General features: G+C 48.1%; 1 protein-coding gene across 2 annotated transcripts in view; it reads left to right on the forward strand.

The window, feature by feature from the left end:
- The first annotated feature begins 5,791 nt into the window (after positions 1-5,791).
- C2H21orf91 (chromosome 2 C21orf91 homolog) overlaps positions 5,792-20,946 on the forward strand; it is a 43,432-nt gene continuing 28,277 nt past the window's right edge. Inside the window, exons 1-2 of one of the 2 annotated variants that reach the window (XM_075333067.1) lie at positions 5,792-5,870; positions 18,369-18,502. In XM_075333067.1, the coding sequence (XP_075189182.1) occupies positions 5,845-5,870; positions 18,369-18,502 (160 nt within the window). In that variant the 5' untranslated portion in view covers positions 5,792-5,844. Of the gene's footprint in view, positions 5,871-6,280; positions 6,324-18,368; positions 18,503-20,946 lie in introns of those variants that run through there. The other variant, XM_075333069.1, reaches the window with a different exon arrangement.

The following is a 20,946-nucleotide window of genomic DNA, read 5'->3' on the forward strand; positions in this document are numbered from 1 at the left end:
GTAATAAAGTCCATGGCAATATGTTGCCACGGAACGGAGGGAATTGGCAGCGGCAGAAGGCTACCATATGGCAGGTGTTTGGGCGTCTTGTTCCGGGCACAAGAGGAGCAGGCTGAGACAAAAGACGCGACGTCCGTGCGAACGGATGGCCACCAGTAGTGACGTACAATTGTACTCCATGTTCTCTTCTGACCAGCATGGCCGGCTATTTTCGAGGCATGGCCCCAGTGCAACACTTTTTGTCTGTCAGTTTCAGAGACATAGGTCTTCCCGGGTGGTATCTGGGCCAGAGTGACAGGAGCCACCGGAATGATTTTACTTGGGCAGATGATGGGCTGGGATGTCTCCTCCTCCTGTTCCATGGGCAGGAATGACCTGGACAAGGCATCTGCTCGCACATTCTTATCCGCGGGCCGAAAATGGAGCTGAAAGTCGAACCTGGCAAAGAACAAGGACCACCTGGCTTGTCGTGGGTTCAGTCGCTGAGCAGACCGCAGGTATTCCAGGTTCTTGTGGTCCGTGTAAATGATCACGGGGTACACTGCTCCCTCCAGAAGGTAGCACCATTCGTCCAGAGCCAGTTTGACTGCTAATAGCTCTCGGTCACCGATGGTGTAGTTGCGTTCAGGCGCTGAGAAGCTCTTGGAGAAGAAACCGCAAGTAACCATCTTTCCGGAGGAGGACTTCTGCATGAGCACTGCTCCGGCTCCAGAGGAAGAGGCATCCACCTCCAAGGTGAACTGTCGGTTTAACTCAGGACGGTGGAGCACAGGAGAGGAAGCAAATGCCCGTTTCAGGGAGCCAAACGCGGTGTCGGTCGCAGGTGACCAGTCCTTTGGATTAGCCCCCTTCTTGGTCAAGGCAGAGAGAGGCGCAGTCAGGGCAGAGAAGTGAGGGATGAACTGACGGTAATAGTTCGCAAATCCAAGAAACCGTTGAATTGCCTTCAGTCCGGAAGGAGGGGGCCAGTTGAGAATGGAAGAGACCTTCTCTGGGTCCATCTGCAGGCCGGTATCGGAGATTACGTAACCAAGGAAGGGAAGAGAAGACTGCTCGAAGACACACTTCTCGTACTTGGCGTACAGACGATTCTCTCTCAGTCTTTGTAGTACCAGCTGCACCTTCTCTCTGTGGGTCTGGAGGTCCGGAGAGAAGACCAGGATGTCATCCAGATATACCACCACACAGACGTAGAGAAGGTCCCGGAACACGTCGTTCACTAATTCTTGAAAGACTGCCGGTGCGTTACACAGGCCGAAGGGCATCACACAATATTCGTAGTGCCCATCGCAGGTGTTAAATGCGGTCTTCCATTCGTCCCCAGAGCGGATGCGGACCAGGTTGTAGGCACCACGAAGATCCAACTTGGTAAACACACGAGCTCCTCTAAGCCGATCAAACAATTCGGGGATGAGCGGCAGGGGGTATTTATTCTTTACGGTGATTTGGTTCAATCCCCGGTAGTCAATGCATGGGCGCAGGTCGCCCTCTTTCTTCTTAACGAAGAAGACGCCTGCTCCAGCAGGAGAGGAGGATCTCCGGATGAATCCCCTTGCCAGGTTCTCAGTGATGTAGGCAGACATGGCTCTTGTTTCAGCAGGGGACAAAGGATATATCCGTCCTCGAGGTGGTGTAGTTCCCGGGAGTAGGTCGATGGCACAGTCGTAAGGACGATGTGGCGGCAGTACCTCTGACTCCTTTTTATCAAAGACGTCCGCGAAGGACCAATAGGCCGAAGGCAGTCCTGCTAGGGACTCCGGAACCGGAGTTCGTCGGATGGGCTGTATGGACTTCAGGCAGTTCTCGTGGCAAGAAGAGCCCCATCGGGTAATTTCACCAGTACGCCAGCTGACCGACGGTTCGTGTGTCCGTAACCAGGGGAGTCCCAGCAGGATTTGATGAGACATGTGTGGGAGGACGTAGAGAGTGATGTTCTCGGTGTGCAAGGCACCGATACGTAGTTCTACTGGCTTGGTGATCCACGAGATGGTGTCAGAGAGGGGTCTCCCATCTACAGAGGCAATCACGAGGGGTTTGTCGAGTGGAGTAACCGGCACCTGGTACTTGTCCACCGTGGCCTGCTGGATGAAATTGCCTGCTGCCCCGGAATCGAGGTACGCCTCTGCCGTGAACCGCGTCTCTCCCATTGTCACTTGATCAGTCCACATAACCGGGTCTGAGAGAGTCCCAGCACCTAGGGTGGCCTCTCCTACCAACCCTAGGCTTTGGAGTTTCCCGGCCTCTCTGGACAGGAACGTAGCAGGTGTGTGCCCTCTCCGCAGTAGAAGCAGAGACCCTTGGCGAGCCGTTCTGCTCGGCGTTGTTTGGACTGCCGCAAACGATCACTCTGCATGGGTTCGTGGACAGAGACGCCAGGCGATGCCAACTGAGGTACGACGGGCTTCTGCGGAGGAGAGGAATGCCGTATCGGACGTCTCTCGCGGGACACCTCTTTGGATCATTCCTGAAAACGGAGGTCAACGCGGGTGGCTAGTGTAATCAGGGCATCCAGAGTGGAAGGAACATCGCGGCCTGCCAGCTCGTCCTTAATACGACTGGAGAGTCCTTCCCAGAAGGCGGCGGTGAGGGCCTCATTGTTCCACCCCAATTCTGAGGCCAAGGTGCGAAAGCGGATGGCATAATGGCCCACCGTCAAGGTCCCCTGACGTAGCCTGAGGAGTGATGAGGCGGACGCGGCGGCACGTCCGGGTTCGTCAAAGGTGGTTCTAAACGCCTGCAGGAATTCCTGGATGTTAGTAGTTACAGGGTCCTCCCTCTCCCACAAGGGGTTCATCTAGGCCAGTGCCTCACCCTCTAGATGGGACATCACAAACGCCACCTTGGCTTGGTCGGAGGCAAACAGGTGCGGAAGCAGCTTAAAGTGGAGGGAGTACTGATTCAAGAATCCTCTGCAGGTCTTAGGATCTCCGGCATATCGGGGTGGAGAGGCCAAGCGGAGTTTAGAGGCTTCCGAGGAAGCCGCCACGGGAACTGCGGCCGTGGACTGTGCTGTAGAAGCCTGAGATGCCAGGGACGTGGCAGTTGCTTGTAGCGTGTTCAGGCGGGTATCCACCGAGGACATGAAGGCCAGCATGCGGGACTGAGGCTCGCGCTGTCGTCCGAGTTCCTGCTGCAAGTTGCCCAGCTGGGCCGCTAGTGCTTCGGCGGGATCCATGGCCTGTTCTTACTGTTAGGACCAGGAGGACGGGTAGGCCCAGGAGGTGGATCCACTGGGCTGAACACCTCACCGAGGGCAAGGTGCCCGGTAGCCGGAGCACTACGGGTAGCAGGACAGTCCGTTCAGAGGAGTGGAGTGAATAAGTCCCTGGGACCACGGAGTCTCTGAAGGTAGTCCGGGTGACGGAGCTCAGGTTCGGAGGCCGAGGTGATGTCAGGCAGAATCCGGAACCAACGGAGCGAGGAGGTGGGTCACCACACGGATCCAGGGATCGGAGATGGTAGGGACTGGCGAGATGGCGGACAGTCACCGTTCGGGGTTCTGGAATCATCAGGACCGGTTGGGGGGACAGGAGCGACTCTACAAGAGAGATAGGTAAGTACGGAACAAAGCACAGGGAGACCTGACTCCTAGCTTAGCAAACACAAAGAACAGGCCCCGCCCACTTGGAAAGGAACCCCCTATATACCCTGTACCTGATTCCTCAATATCCTGTTGGAGGACGCTGGCCCTTTAAGAGAGGGTCAATGACCACGCGCGCGCCCTAATGCGCATGCGCGAGGCCCGGGTGCCAGAAGCCAGAGCAGGGAGCGGTGCACAGGAGGCAGGAGTGCCGGGCTGGCTCAGCGTTGCCGACGGGCGCCGGGAGCGGGGACCGGGTTGCCTGGAGGACGCAGGTGACGGAGCATGGAGGCTGTGGAGCGGGGGACCGGGAAGCATAGTACGGGAGCGGCAAAGCGTGACAGGAGAGCGGGGAAGCATGGCAGGGGAGCCGGGGAGCGTGGCAGGAGAGCCGGGGAGCATGGCAGGGGAGCCGGGGAGCGTGACAAATACACATAGAAAGCAAACGGACATATAGAAAAAAAAACACATGTGCTCCGCCATATTTTTACCATCCAGCCGAGGTAAGCACACAGCGGCGGCCCGGTATTCTCAGGCTGGGGAGGGCGAGGGCCATGGTTAATGCCCCCCCCCCCCCGCAGTCGAGAATATCAGCCCGCAGCTGCCCCAGGACTGTCGCATTCATTATGCGGCAGTACCGGAGTGTCCCCGGCTCTTTCTGCCGCCACTAAGTCCAGGCTTGATCATGGCAGCGTCTATGTGACAGCTGACATGATCAATCCGTAAGTAAAGTGAAAAAAACACACACCGAAAAATCCTTTATTTTAAATAAAACACAAAAAAGCCCCTGGTTCACCCCTTTATTAACCCCCCCCGAAACACACAGCTCCGGCGTAATCCACGTCTTGCGATGCTTGCATCCAGCCGCGACTGACACACAGCGCTGAATGCAGCCTCGCAACGAGACAGCAGAGGTAACCACAGGGCATTTCCCACGGCCGGTAATGTGAACAACACATTACCGCTCGGGAGAAATGCAGCGTGTGCTCACAGGGACTATCTATCCCTCTATATATCCCTCTATCTATCTATCTATCTATCTATCTATCCCTCTATCTATCTATCTATCCCTCTATATATCCCTCTATCTATCTATCTATCTATCTATCTATCCCTCTATATATCCCTCTATCTATCTATCTATCTATCTATCTATCTATCCCTCTATCTATCTATCTATCCCTCTATATATCCCTCTATCTATCTATCTATCTATCTATCTATCTATCTATCTATCTATCTATCCCTCTATCTATCTATCTATCTATCCCTCTATCTATCTATCTATCCCTCTATCTATCTATCTATCTATCTATCTATCTATCTATCTATCTATCTATCCCTCTATCTATCTCTCTATCTATCTATCTATCTATCTATCTATCCCTCTATCTATCTATCTATCTATCCCTCTATCTATCTATCTATCTATCTATCTATCCCTCTATCTATCTATCTATCCCTCTATCTATCTATCTATCTATCTATCCCTCTATCTATCTATCTCTCTATCTATCTATCCCTCTATCTATTCTTCTGTCTATTATCCCTCTATTTATCTATCTATCTCAGAAGTAAATGACTTTTTTTTAAAGCACATGTACCAACCCGCATGCGGCAAAACCGCGGCAATACCCCGAACAATAGCGCGGTAAAACCGCAGCAAACGGCATGCGGTTTTCGGGTACGGCTTGCCACGGTTTTTTATTGCGGGTGCAGTAATCTTTCAGACCCTGCGGAATTTTCTTAATAAAATTCCGTTTTCCTGTGCGCACAGGGCCTTAGAGGCCTGAAGTTTTTTTATGTGTCCTTTAATCTTTTCCACAGCAGATTTTGCCCATTGAGATTAATAATAATAATAAAAAAAGTTATTGCTGTTTTTAATACCAAAATTGTCTCAGGCCTTCAGAAGTTTGTCTTCCTATACTGACACTCTGCGCATGTCTGTATCATTCTTTTGTTTTGTCACAAACCATCAAGCAAATGCGGACGGGCCCCTTAAACAAAAAAAAGTACAAGCTAGAAAAAGCAAGCGGGAGGGCTCACAACACATGTGCAGCATCTGTTCAATCGAGATGGGGCGGAGTAGTGACGCAATTCTACTACACGCGCGAGCACCAATCATGTGTCAGAGGCGTGGCCACGCGGGTTCCCTGTTTTCATTGTCTCTTTCCGTTCGGCTTCACACAACGTCTCTTTCTGTGACGTAGAGAACAGCGTGTACTTTCCTCGGGAATATACACAAGCGGACTGTACCACTGACCATGGCGGACACGGAAGGCCGGCTGAGGTAAAGCACCATCCTTATTAAAGCCTTATAAATATTGTGAGACGCCATATATCGCTTCACGTTGAACGAGTAGTTACTTCTTGTTATAACGTAAGTGGATATCGCCGCTGTCTCCCCCTTTACTTTGTAATGGTTTCGCCTTTGTGGTGTCTGCTTGGAGTGAACCATAATTGTTCGAAACTTGGGGGGGGACAAGTGCGGGTGTCCTTACTTTTCTCAAGTTCCGCGCAGTTTTTTCTTTTGGATAAACCCCGTATCTGTCATTATAAATGAAGTAAGAGGCTGATCCGGGGACTTTGTCGTGGTTAGTTTTGTTCTTAGATTTGTGGAGATGTTGGTATGATCCAGAGGAGTGAGTGGGTGACTTGGTTGGGGATGTCCATGCTGCCTTAGTTCTGGGGAGGACCACAGTCAGGAGGGAGCTGGCAGCTGTGCTCTCCCACAACATTACAGGTGGGTCTGGGCAGGAGACACTGCTGCCATTATCACCCGTGTGTTCTGTGCTGAGAAGTGACACATCTGTAGTGTCTATCCGGTTTGGGGGCTCCAGGAGATGTTTTGTTATATCATTGTCTATGTAGTTTTGTTTGGTTACTTTACATCTTTTTATTCTCACTGTTATGACTGTACTGACACCGGGGGATGGGGGTAGACCTAAGAACCATGGCCCGAGGGGCTCTGAATCCCTCCATTGTGGCCAAAATGTGTCCCAACTTGTATTTCTGATGTTTTCTTAGTAGGACGCAGTCAGAATGTCCCCATTTAGTGCCCTTATTGTTGTAGAAGCCTCTTGTGTGGTTTTTGTTTCGTTATTTCTCGTTCCTGTCGCTGTAAGTTCACTTAAAATATCGCCCCCGAGGCCGCGACACAAGACTTCCTGATATTGTGCCGACCACACAATAGGTTGTGCTTTGTTGTAAAGTATATCCCCCTTCATCCAGCAGTTATTCAGTCTCTATCACTAGATCACTTATAAGTCATTCCTTCTGAGAAAAGCCTCCAGCCCTCCTATAAATACTGACCTATTATCTGCCATTACTACCTCTTGTGGTCGGCATACCTCAGTCTGACTGCTGTAACTGTAAAGAACCCTTTCCTATTTTAGCTGCCAGAATCGCCTTTCTTCCACATGAGTGCCCCCTGGTACTTGAAAGGAATAAATCATGTGCCAGTCCTTTGTACTGATCACACGTGTGTGCGCATCTAATATATAAAGGTGTGTGTGTGTGTGTCCGCTAAAGAAATCCGCACCGTCGCATTTACAATCACGAAATTTTACACAGACACCCCATGTGACTCAGGGAACGTCGTAGACTATGTTTTGACAGAAAAATGTAACCCCGTGCTTTACAGTTAGTCTCTAAAATCCTGCCGCCATTAAAGGGAACCTGTCAGCAGAAATTTCGCCCAAAACCTAAAAGATGCCCCCTCTGCAGCTCCTGGGCTGCATTCTAGAAGGGTCCCTGTTATTATTGTGCCCCATGTGAGACCAAAATAAAGAGTTTATAAAGTGGTACCTTTTTGTATTCAGATAGTGTAAATGTGACACGGGGGCGGGCTCTCTGCCGTCCGTTATTCTGCCTCCTGGTCCTGTATGCCGCCCCCATCGCTCCTTTCCATAGCTGATGCACTGCCCACTGCTCCAGCCATCCCCGCGCATGCCCAGTGCCAGTCTCATGGGACTGAGCAGTGTGACCGCTGGTGACATGTGCGCAGGCAAGTGATTATGCGCGGGGATGTAATTGTTATCAGCAAGTACCCGCCCATAATCTCGTGAGCGCGCAAACCTCACCAGCGGTCACACTGTGCTCAGGGTAGTGCTAGACTGTATGGGCTGCTTCCAGGGATGACGTCCCTTTTGTCACGTGATAGGGGCGTGTTCAAAATACTATCACGTGACAAAAGGGACGTCATCCCTGGAAGCAGCCCATACAGTCTAGCATCTACCCTGAGCACAGTGTGACCGCTGGTGAGGTTTGCGCACTCACGAGATTATGGGTGGGTACTTGCTGATAACAATCACAGCCCCGCCCATAATCACTTGCCTGCGCACACGTCACCAGCGGTCACACTGCTCAGTCTCGTGAGACTGGCACTGGGCATGCGCGGGGATGGCTGGAGCAGTGGGCGGTGCATCAGCTATGGAAAGGAGCGATGGGGGCGGCATACAGGACCAGGAGGCAGAATAACGGACGGCAGAGAGCCCGCCCCCGTGTCACATTTACACTATCTGAATACAAAAAGGTACCACTTTATAAAGTCTTTATTTTGGTCTCACATGGGGCACAATAATAACAGGGACCTTTCTAGAATGCAGCCCACGAGCTGCAGAGGGGGAATCTTTTAGGTTTTGGGCGAAATTTCTGCTGACAGGTTTCCTTTAAACTGAATGGAGGTGGGAGCTATAGGTTATTAATAGCAACTGTCAGTGGTTGCTATAGGAACAAAATAAACTGTTAGTTGAAGCTTATGTGTGAGCTTATATGATGTCGGTGGAGAGATGGATAGACAGAAAGAGACAGACAGAGACAGATGGGGAAAGAGACAGACAGAGACAGATGGGGAAAGAGACAGACAGAGACAGATGGGGAAAGAGACAGACAGAGACAGATGGGGAAAGAGACAGACAGAGACAGATGGGGAAAGAGACAGACAGAGACAGATGGGGAAAGAGACAGACAGAGACAGATGGGGAAAGAGACAGACAGAGACAGATGGGGAAAGAGACAGACAGAGATGGAGACTGATATGATACAAATACAGACAGAGATAGCAATAGTCAGACAGAGACATAGACAGACAAGGAAAGAGACATACAGCGACACACAGACAGAGACTGGCAGAGAGACAGAGAGACAGTTACTATCCCGGGCAACGCCGGGTACTAGAAGCCTAAATTCTCCAACCTCCCCTCACACCGGAGGCCTTCTATTCCTTGTAATAGTCTACAGTAGTTGCTGCCATTGAACTGACTCTAACGTCCCAATACCCTTTGTAAAAATTTGTAGCCCCATACTGGATCCCATATTCTAAATGTGATTTATAGAGGAGTAATTCATTGGGATCACGGGATTTTCTTTATCTTTTTATACGCCCTAAATATAATTTGCTTTGGCCGGACATTGAGTGCTATGCTCAGCTTACTTGTCACCAGGTCTCCTGCCGTGAACTAAATAATATTTCTTGGCCCTATGATGCTCTTTGTAGCTCCCCAGAGACAGTATATGGTCAGTAGACCCTGTTTTGGTAAGTGAGGGGCCCGCACCTCAGTACACCCTCTTCCTTGATGAGGGGTCCGCACCTGTGGATGGGACATAATTACAAGGCTCCTGTAAGTCAGACAGTGCACTTGTATTCATACAGATGGAGCCATAGTTTGAACAGAAGGGTTATTCCCATATGTACAGATTTGGTGATACTTGCTGATTGGAGGGAGTCTGACTCTTGGGACTCCAAGAACGTGGCACAGTTGGAATGGAGCACTGGCCTAACATTCATTCTGCGTGAGACTTCCAAGAAAAAAAGCTTAGCAGCTCTGTACTTTATCCTTGGCAAACCCATAGACAATGAAAGGAGCTGTGGTGTGAATGCCTGGCCACCGCTCTATTCTGACAGAGCTCAGGACCCTGTTCCCAGTGTACTGCCCCCCCCATCACCACCCAGGTAATCTCTCATCTTGGTACATTACCTTTTTCCCCCCACCACTCAGTCTATTTACAAAACTATTTCATGGACAGGTGATAACTTCTAAAAAGTGATGCACATGCTCTGCCATGCTCGGTACTCGTAACTAGGGATGAGTGGGCACTACCATGCTCAGTACTCGTAACTAGGGATGAGTGGGCACTACCATGCTCAGTACTCGTAACTAGGGATGAGCGGGCACTACCATGCTCGGGTGCTCGGTACTCGTAACTAGTGATGAGCGGGCACTACCATGCTCGGGTGCTGTATACTCGTAACTAGTGATGAGCAGGCACTACCATGCTCAGGTGCTCGGTACTCGTAACTAGTGATGAGCGGGCACTACCATGCTTGTGTGCTCGGTACTCGTAACTAGTGATGAGCGGGCACTACCATGCTCGGGTGCTCGGTACTCGTAACTAGTGATGAGGGAGCACTTCCATGCTCGGGTGCTCGGTACTCGTAACTAGTGATGAGCGGGCACTACCATGCTCGGGTGCTCGGTACTCGTAACTAGTGATGAGGGAGCACTTCCATGCTCGGGTGCTCGGTACTCGTAACTAGTGATGAGCGGGCACTACCATGCTCGGGTGCTCGGTACTCGTAACTAGTGATGAGCAGGCACTACCATGCTCCAGTGCTCGGTACTCGTAACTAGTGATGAGCGAGCACTACAATGCTTTGTACTCATAATGAGCAGTTGGATGGGCAAGACTCAAGTACCCAAGTATGATGGAAGGTAATGGGGGACATATAACATTTTTTTCAAGAAATCTTCCGAAATAATGCTTGACTTCCCACTGACTTCCATTATTCTCGGGCACTTTAGTTTAGCATTCAACTGCTCATTACGACTACCGAGCATGGTAGTGCCCGCTCATCACTAGTTACGAGTACTAAGCACCCGAGCATGGTAGTGCCCACTCATCACTAGTTACGAGTACCGAGCACCCGAGCATGGTAGTGCCCGCTCATCACTAGTTACGAGTACCGAGCACCCGAGCATGGTAGTGCTCACTCATCACTAGTTACGAGTACTGAGCACCCGAGCATGGTAGTGCTCGCTCATCACTAGTTACGAGTACTGAGCACCCGAGCATGGTAGTGCTCGCTCATCACTACCGTAGTTACGAGTACTGAGCACCCGAGCATGGTAGTGCTCGCTCATCACTAGTTACGAGTACTGAGGACCCGAGCATGGTAGTGCCCGCTCATCACTAGTTACGAGTACTGAGCACCCGAGCATGGTAGTGCTCACTCATCACTAGTTACAAGTACCGAACACCCGAGCATAGTAGTGCCTGCTCATCACTACTTCTGAACATGAAAGTATCTATTTTTTAATATGCCATGCTCAATACCAGCTTGACGCTACTCTAATGTGACCCCCGTAGACTGTTTTTGGCCAGAGACCCCTGTCCTCCACATGTGAGTGTGAGGGTCCCAGAGGTGAGATCCTCATCTGTCCATGTGCTGTGTAAATTGCCTCTTTGGAGAGGAAGGAAGACTTGAACTTTATCACCACCTATTGAATATAGCACTCCTAAAAGTCAGTATCGAGCCTACGAGCCTTGACTTGTGACTTAGGATAAAAGCCAAATCAGATTCTCGATTTTTCAGACACCGCATGCTTGGGATAGTTTTTAATGCACTTGTAATTGTGAAGTTTGTGCTGAATATTGGCTTTAGTACATGGTGTACATTGCCAGTCACTGCGCACATGTGACAGTGGCTTGTGCTGTGTGACTTCTGTACTAATTGCTTTCACAATGTTGCATGGTAATTGGACTTTTCAGGGTTGTCTGATCTCGGGACGTTCTGTTACATCACAACCTATCTTAGTCAGAAGCGAAGCATTGTGCACCGAGCAATCTCACATCTGTGTCCTGCATAACTACTATACTAGTGTGCAACTACAACTCCCAGCAAGCCCTCGCAGCCGGAGATCCTCTGTGCATATGGAGTCACGGGACTCTCCTGACCTCTGTAAATACCCTGCATTTTCTGTGTTCACCCACCATAAGTCTGTGATCTCCCCGAGCTTCAGGGTCACGGTTCATTACAGCGGAGGACTTGTTGGAGGCTCCCGGCTCTGCTCACATTTTCCACCTGATTATTTCTCCAATGAGCTGTTTGAACTTGCAAATTATACCCTACATCCGCCATCACGGGTGAACATTGGTAAATTCCAGCCACTGACAGTGATCATCGCCTTCTAATATATGCTGGCTTTACATATATATTTAGCATGGGGCCATAATTCAAAATGTAACCAGACTTTATATACATATTTTTGTGGGACGGTGATATTAATCCAGATATCACATCTTCTCAAAACTCCTAGAAATAGCTATCCTCTGGTTTAATGAGCCAATGGACTAGATCAGTAGATAATTGATGGATTCAAATAAATGGCTAACATGAATGGGAAAAAAAAATACAACTTTAAAAGAATTATTTTTTTATAAGATATGCGTTTAAAATTGTTAATAAAATACAGATAACACCAAAAGGGCATGAGTATATTTATAAAAACATGTAGGATACAAGGTACGGCCATCAAATATGATGGGGTCCTCAATCTATGCTTGTAAAACCCTTAAATGTAAACCATACCAATCCGCAGAGGTTGTCACCCTATAATACATGCAAGAGAATGGCGACACCCCCCCCCCCCCCCTCCCCTCCCTGCTCACCCTTTTCTGACCCTAGGGTGTAGAGTAAATATACCAGAAAAATTCACAGACCGGGAAGGTCCGTCCCAGACCAGACCGGGAAGGTCCGTCCCAGACCAGACCGGGAAGGTCCGTCCCAGACCAGACCGGGAAGGTCCGTCCCAGACCAGACCGGGAAGGTCCGTCCCAGACCAGACCGGGAAGGTCCGTCCCAGACCAGACCGGGAAGGTCCGTCCCAGACCAGACCGGGAAGGTCCGTCCCAGACCAGACCGGGAAGGTCCGTCCCAGACCAGACCGGGAAGGTCCGTCCCAGACCAGACCGGGAAGGTCCGTCCCAGACCAGACCGGGAAGGTCGTGAGGATCTGTAGTCTTGGAATACTCAGCTCTACTTGCCCAACAGATGGTTACCAAGTAATGAAATGGTCCTAGGTGTCTACCTATTGATCACCAACATACCAGATTAGCTGTGGCCTTAAGGTGGCTTTACACACTGCAACATCGCAAACGACATCGCTGTAACGTCACCGGTTTTGTGATGTAATAGCGACCTCCCCAGCGACATTGCAGTGTGTGAAACGCATCAGCGACCTGGCCCCTGCTGTGAAGTTGCTGATCGCTACAAATCGTTCAGGACCATTCTTTGGTCCTTTGTTTCCCGCTGTGCAGCAAAGTCTCAGTGTGTAAAGGGGACTTTACAGCGACTTCGTTAGCGACTTCCCTTTCAAAAAGCTGCTTTACAACGTCCCCAATGACTAGCGAGGTCGCTCTGCAGGTCCGGATCGCTGTTGCGTCGTTGGCCAGGTCTGCCTGTTTGACAGCTCACCAGAGACTTTGTAGCGATCCCGGCCAGGTTGGGATCGCTGGTGGGATCTCTAGAAAGTCTGTGTGTAAAGGGGCCTTTAGGCTGTATGAAAGATTGTGAGATGTAAATCTATTGCTATCTCATGCAATGGTGGAGGATACTCAATTAACATGTATAAACACAAACAGTAGTTCACAAGTGATGTTTAGATACCGTGGGTACAGTGTATCTTACATGATTGACCAACTGGTAAAATCCTCACAAATCTATACTGTAGATGTGCAGACAGGAACGACTGGAAAAAATGGGAGGCTGGAGTAAACATTGTACTTCGCTTAATAGGGGTCCATAGTGGTGAACCCGACGTGTTACTCCTCCACAGCAAGGTTCATCTGGAGACCTAGGGGGGTGGACTGTCACAACTCCATAGTAAGAGGGATGCCTATGTCATATGTGATGGTTTGTTTACTTTGCCACCTCATTTGTTAATTAGTTGGTAAAGAAGGATATCTAGAGGTGAGAGTTTTGTATGTTCACAATATGGCTCATGCGCATGTCTAAGGAAAGCAGAGGTAGATCACAGGACGTGACATGGAGTGCACCGCTCCGTAAAGGAAGGACCATGTCATGAGTCACACGTTATAACACATGACTGCTGACATCATCAGTCGCGTGATCACACTGTCACATAACCACTTAGAAGGCAGTCACTCAACCGCTGTTTTTTATGGTGATGTGTGTAGTCACCCGACTGTGATGGACAAGAGATTAAACACCCATGAAAATATAAGACCTAAAGAAATACCTAAAGAAATGTACGGGGACCTATGATATAATAGAAATGATATATCACTAGGGGAGTGTGCATAATATGAGGTTTATGTAAAACGCTATAATATGAAGTATGTTTCACCATCAAAGGCATGAAGGAGAAATCCGGCAAGTAATGGCTCTCAAGAAGTACCCAACATTGGCAATTAAGACCATGTCAAAGGGATCAAGCTAAGCAAGGTAGAAAGCTAAAGGTGCAGTTTGGGTTCGGCCTTCCCTATTCTTCAGAAATAAGCCATGGCTAGCAGCTTTGTCATAGCAAACATGGGCGCCTGGGTGTGAGTCGGGAAAATAGCTGCCAGCTATACAATAAATTGTATGGGGGGCTTCAGTAAATTCTGCATTAGGATGAATTGATGATTAGATTGGGTTAAGACATGAGACCATCAGCTGCCACTCCTGCTATATGTAATGAAGTGTCCCCACCAGAGTGTTTTATTAGATGCCATGAAATGCTGATCTGTGAAGTCCAAATGGAAGAAAGACCCACTGATGTGGAGAAAAGGACCGTTTTGCTTTGTGCTTCCAGCTGGGATTTTCATCAGCACTTCTCTAGTATAGTAAATTCCTTTTCTGGAGAAATGTCCGATAATGTCTGGGCATATGGTGGAAGGATAGAGATGTATGTCACTTTGCCCTCACTCTGATGGAGAAGAATATGGATATTTTTGGGGGACATATCCTGACCAATTCTGGAAAAAAAAATCAACTGGAAACCGAAATTGGCTGTTTTCATCAGACACTTTATACCGGGTGGCGTTCCATGGCTCTTTCACATGTCCGATGTTAAATCGTAATGTGTGGACCGGCTGCGGCTCTCCGGAACGGCTTCATATATTTCTATGAAAAGGTCACACTCGGATCAGGAGACGCACGGCTAGTCTGTACATTGCAATCCGACATCGGACCGATGCTCAAAGAGGAGCAAATGTCCACATACGATGTTATACCCGATGATGCACGGTACGTTGAAACACACGGGCCATCGGGACCCTTGCTAAAGAACTTGACTGCCTCTGTGCACAGGAGCTTGTGCTATGTTCACACGCAGCAGATTTGCTGCTTACACTTTTGCCATGGTCTTATTCCTCTGAATACCTTGTGCTCTTTGGAGAATTGAAGCAGTCAGGCATATTAGAAGTGATTTTCAGCCGTGGTAAATGATAGGCGCTGCAGTCATCAGAGATCTCAACCCACATCTGATACCTCTGGATAAGAGAGGCCATTAGCCAAAAGATGGGAAAACATGAAATTAACAGCAAAAATGCTAAATAAATCACAGTAACCAAAGAGTTTTCACAGTATAGTGATAAACGCAGTATTGGAGGGGGGTCCGACCCCTGGTAACCAGACTGCGCCTCGGAAATGAGGGCCTCCAGGCTGGCTCTCCAGCTCCTCACTTTTTTTTCTTCGCAGTCATGCCCTTCGCCCCGGGCCACCTGTTCTGCAGGGAAATATACCACAGCCTCATTGACTTCAATGCCTATAGGTTGCCCCTTTTTCCTTTCTAGTTAGTGGCCCGGAGCCCCTGCTGTGCAGAGAACCTGTGAAATGCGCCTCTGACCCTTCATATTTATATCAGCGGGGTCTCGGAGGTCTGACACCCTCGTACCCTACTGTTATACCGTTCTGGTGCCAAAGGCTATATTTGCTATAATTGAAAGGGAAAGTACAAGTGCTGTAAGCCGTAATACAGACACTACTTCCTGCCTTCATCAGGTTTTTACCCAATGTTTAATGTCTACCCCAGGAAGGCGAGAGAACATATAGTTGCATTTGAAGGTTTGGGAAGCCAAAACTACGCCAGATTTTCCCGCAAATTCTAAAAGTAGATGAAGAACCAAATCAAACAAATGAGTCAAAAACATTGGACCTTGTTATAAATTTTTGAAATTGAGGAAAGTGATATATTCTCCATGTTTGTGGATTGCAAAAGTATGTGACCCTTAGATTTCAGTATCTAGTGTGTACTCCTCCCCTTGTGCAGCAATAAATTGAATCTTGCACTCGGCTTTACTAAAGTTTTAACCTATTTCTCCCCCATTTGAGTCTCAAATGTTACTTTGGGGGATCTTCTACAAACTTCTCGCTGCAGGACTTTGACTTGGCCATTTCAAAACTTTTAACTTTAACTTCTTCTTTAAAAAGAACCTGTAACTAGATTCCTTCTGCCTGAACTGCGGGCAGCAGGATTCAGAGGCCGGGTGTGCGATTGTACATTCTTGTCTCACCGGGTAAGAGAAGATTCCCGGCGAGCAACACAACACAAAGGGGAAAAACCAGGAAACCACTACAACTGAAGGCCCTGACCCAAGGAAATGGGGGTGGCGTCCCCTCTTAACACCCACGTGAGGATGATCCCTGCACTCCTTATTTTTCCTACACTGTACATTAGGACCTGACTGCACCCTGACTGCACCCTGACTGCACCCTGACTGCACCCTGACTGGTGTGAAGGCCAGCGAGACTCTAGTCTCGTCACTTTAATACAACACGAGGAAGGTAAGATAAACAGTTGGGGAAAGACACAAAAAATAGCACTTCAAAGCTTCTCCAGAGACTGGGCCCTTCAAAATATATAGTATAGAATGAACTATAGCCAGCATAGGGAGGAGTAGATGCTTATAGCAGAAGGAAGTGGCTGCAGCTGAGATTACAACTACTTGTTAGATCACTGCAGGATAGAAAGGAACCTTAACACCTTCAGTGCCGGACGGAATGAAATAATCTCAAACTGGGTAAATTACGAGCGGGTACTAAAGTGGATCTGCTCTCAAATATACGTCGTGGCTATTCTCCACCCCCACCCCGAGAGATCACATCATGCCACGATACACTCATGATGAATCTGCTCTGGTACCGTGTTAGACAGGTGAAAAGACTGATTGCTTCTCCCACTGAGGTCAATCATTTCTGCCCTGAAACACTGCGGTTTTTCATAGAAAACATTGTTTTAAAACCTGTTGGGAGGAATATGGGTAAGAGACCCAACTAGTACTGCGTGCCCCGCTCCAGTTGATCGACAGGTCTCTCCCACGCTTGTCCATAGGACCGAGTGAAGCAGGGAGAAGCCGGCCAGAAGCTGCACCAGTATCCTCGACCGGCTTTTCAGAAAGGTCCTCTGAAGCTGAGTGCAATCGCTCCATCGGGTTCTGATTCCTGCTGCCTGTGGTTCAGGAATCATGAATTTGATGACAGCTAGTGCTTTGGGTCGTTGTCTAGCTGCATAACCCATGTTTTCTTGAGATTCAGTTCACGGACAGGAAATCTTAACAACTTCCTTTTTAGCATTTGTTAATGAAATTCAGAATTAAATATTCCATGTTAGCAGCCGTTATGACCCAGGTATAACAAAATGAGCCCAAATCGTAATCTACTACCAGCGTCGTGTGTTACGTACTGTATGAGGCTTTATGATGTTCAATGTGTTTTTATTCTACAAACTTATTATTTCTCAATTTATCCAAAAAGGTCTATCTTGGTCTCATCCATCTACTGGAACAATGTTTTGTAGCCTTTTGGTGTGTCTAGGTAATCTGTAGCAAAATGCTGATGGGCAGCCCTGTTGTGTGTTTTTTTTGTTTGTTTTTTTTTGTTTGTTTTTTTGTTTTTTTAAACCATCCATGGTAGCTCTGGCAGTATACTTAGGGTCTTTGTCCTGCTGGAAAGTGAATCTACACCACCGCAATCTCAAGTATTTTGCAGCCTCTACAGGTTTTCCTTCTGAATTGCCTTAATTAACTTTGAGCAGCTTCTCTGTCTCTGTTGAAGAAAAGCCTCCCCAAAGCAGAATACTGCCTCAACCACCATGCGTGACGGTGGGGATGGTGTTTTCAGGATGATGTGCAGTGTTAATTTTCCTCCACACATAGCATTTTGAATTCAGCCCAAAAAGCTCTCCTTTGGTCTCATCTGACCAGTGCACCTTCGTACAGATGCTCAGTGTGTCCCCTACTTGGCTTTTTGCAAACGTGACTGCTTATGGCTGTTTTCAGAAATTATTTTCTTCTTGCCACTCTTCCACAAAGTCCAGCTATGTGAAGTATATAACTAAGACCTCGCTCCCACTGGGGTTTTACACAGACTAGTGCAATCTGATAAAATGTATATTTTTTATATCTATACGTAAACTTTAGTGTTAAGTGAGTAGTTAGCTATTAGTACTTGCTATGCTGTTAGCGAGTACTGTCCGCTACTCACATATTCGTTACGAGTAGCGGGCACAATGTTAGTCAATGAGAAATACTCGCTAAGTAGCGAGTAACCGGAAAGCTGTACTTTTCGTGTGACTAGCGAATAGTACGGCTTTTGGGTTACTTGCTACTTAGCGAGTGTTTCCCATTGACTTACATTGCACCCGCTACTCGTAAACGAATATGCAAGTAGCGTACAGTACTCGCTAACAGCATAGTCATAGTCTACTACTCGCTCAACACTAGTAACCTTGTAAAGAACTCTTTTTTTGGGCTATATTTATTCCTTTGTGAATCTTTTCCTTCTCAGGGGCACCATGACGGAAGAAGAGCAGTTTGTGAACATTGACTTGAATGACGACACTGTGTGCAGTATCTGCAAGCTGGGCACCGACATTGAGACCTTGTCGTTCTGCCACGTCTGCTTCGAGCTCAGCATTGAGGGTAAGACTCACGTGTCTCATTTAGTAATGTGATCTGATGCGGATGAGCTGCCAAGAGATGGATTTGTCCTATTGTGCTACATTTCAAATGGGAGCAGGAGTGGGTCATATCCTTATTACCACTTATGCTTTTATTTGACTGTTTCAGAATATTTTTATATATTCAGAATGTTCAATCTAGTAATATATAATTGAGACTGTTCAGGTGTTTGTGGTATTTTGACGGATTTGTAAGGGTGGGTTATGCAAATAAAGGGAGTGAGACAGAAGTTTTGACCCTGCAATAAGACCTGGAAAGGTGTCCAAACTTACCTTGATTTAGGGATTTAGTAAGTGCATGAGTGGGAAAGAGCAGGTTTAAGGCCGGGGCCACATGGGGCACTAGTGTAATCCTCGCATGACACTCGGCTCATGCTGGCAGCACAGCAGGAGCCGAGTGTCATTGCGACTGAGGTCTGATCATGCGATCGGACCACAGCTGCGGGGAGAGGGCCGGCACTGAGGAGGGGAGGGTCTCCACCGTTGCCGGCTATTGCCATTCTCGCTCTGCACTCGCGTTACACCGGTGTACTGCGAGTGCAGTGCGATTTTTTTTTTTTTTTTTTTTTTTTTTTTTTTTTTTTTTTTTTTTTTTTTCTCACCCCATACACTTGAATGGGTGCCGAGAGAAACAAGGATCGCATTGCACCCGCAGCATGCTGCGAATGTTTTCTCGGTCCATTTAGGGCTGAAAAAATAATCGCTCATGGGTGCTGAGACATAGAGTAATATTAGTCCAGGTGGAATGCGATGTTTTATCGCATTCCACTCGCTCCGATTTTCATGCCGTGTGGCTTAGGCCTTAACTGGAGAGCTCTGCCAGTGAAGAGTCCTTGTGTCCAATCAGCGCCGGCTTCTGTCTCCCTGCCTTTGGACCAAATGAGTAGTCAAGAGGAAGTGAGCACAGCCGCAGCACTCACTTCCTGTTGATTTAACTTGTTTGGTCCAAAGGCAGGGAGAATGAAGCTGGCGCTGATTGGACACGGGACTTGTGTGATATCACAAAGTCATGCAAGCCGTGGGACCGCTGGAATGGCATTGGTACGGGAGGTGAGTATAGGTTTTATTATTTTACCTGGGGGAAATGTTGAATCAGAAGGGACAACCCTTTTAATTTTAAGTTGCACATCGTTCTCCAGCCCCTTACCTGCTAGGAGAGGCTGCACCCTTTCTTGTTTGATATTTTGGACCAGCAGCTGTCCTGAAATGTGCTCTTTCCGATCCTGCAAGCACAAGCAGCTTTTCGCCTGCAGAATCAGAGTAGCACAGGGGCACAGACTTGATCCGACCAGCTTCAAAGCAGAACTTGCAAGCTATTTCATAAAAAGCTTGTAAGCACTGCACTCCTACTCCTTTCCTATGAAACTGGCCACCTCTAGTATTTTTATAGTTTACTGCCTCCTTAATTGGTTACCGGCCAGCTCTACAGTCTAATTTGTCTTTTTGTGACATAGAAGTGGATTTTTATTAAGTAAATTGCAAAATGTATTTATTTTTAATAATGTACTCTGCAATTTTACTAATTAAAGAACTTGAGAATAACCCTTTAGCCTACATCTATCTGCACCTGGATAAAGAATAATGTATGTGGATGGAAAATCCACTGTGTATTGAAGTTCTGGACACCAGTAGTTTTGTATTTGTTTTTGGACTATAAAACGCACTGTTTCTATTTTCATCGCGATCTCTGGGGATTCCTCCATTTCACACAAACATCCTGTCCTCCAAACAATGCACGGTCCAGCCCCAAACCTCGTGCCTGGATTTGTCTGTCACCCACAGTTATGCTTTATATTTGCAGGTCCTTGCTTGTCTTAATCTAGTCTATCTGATTTACTACTGCGCTGATTCTCAGCAAAAACCTATTATATTACACTACAACCTGTGTATAAATATTTTTGTAATCTGATTTGTATGTGATGCATCAGCACTAAATAGTCTAAGGCTAGTTTCACACTTGCGTTGAACGGCATCCGTTGCATTGCGTTGTGTGACGGATGTAATGGATGCGTTGCATATAGTGGCACAACGGATGCAACGGATGCTGCAAAACAACGGAATCTGTTTTGATTTTTTTTTTTTTCTTACAGTTTACCGGCGGCAGACTATTGTGAACGATCAGCTGATCGCTCCCAGTAGCCGGCCGCCGGGTGATCAGCTGATCGCTCCCAGTAGCCGGCCGCCGGGTGATCAGCTGATTGCTCGGCCGCCGAGAATGTGGGCGGGGTGGGTGGAGCCAAGCGGGGCCATGGCGCTGAGGACAGGTGTGTGTGTGTGTGTGTACATGCGGACTGGAGTGCTGGAGGGGGCGGAGCCAAGAGAGAAAGTGTCGGGCTCCCTGCACACGTACCCAGGGTAAATATCGGGTATAACTAGGCAAAGCACTTTGCTTGGTTACCCGATATT

The sequence above is a fragment of the Anomaloglossus baeobatrachus genome, chromosome 2 (assembly GCF_048569485.1).
Source record: "Anomaloglossus baeobatrachus isolate aAnoBae1 chromosome 2, aAnoBae1.hap1, whole genome shotgun sequence".
Taxonomy (NCBI): domain Eukaryota; kingdom Metazoa; phylum Chordata; class Amphibia; order Anura; family Aromobatidae; genus Anomaloglossus; species Anomaloglossus baeobatrachus.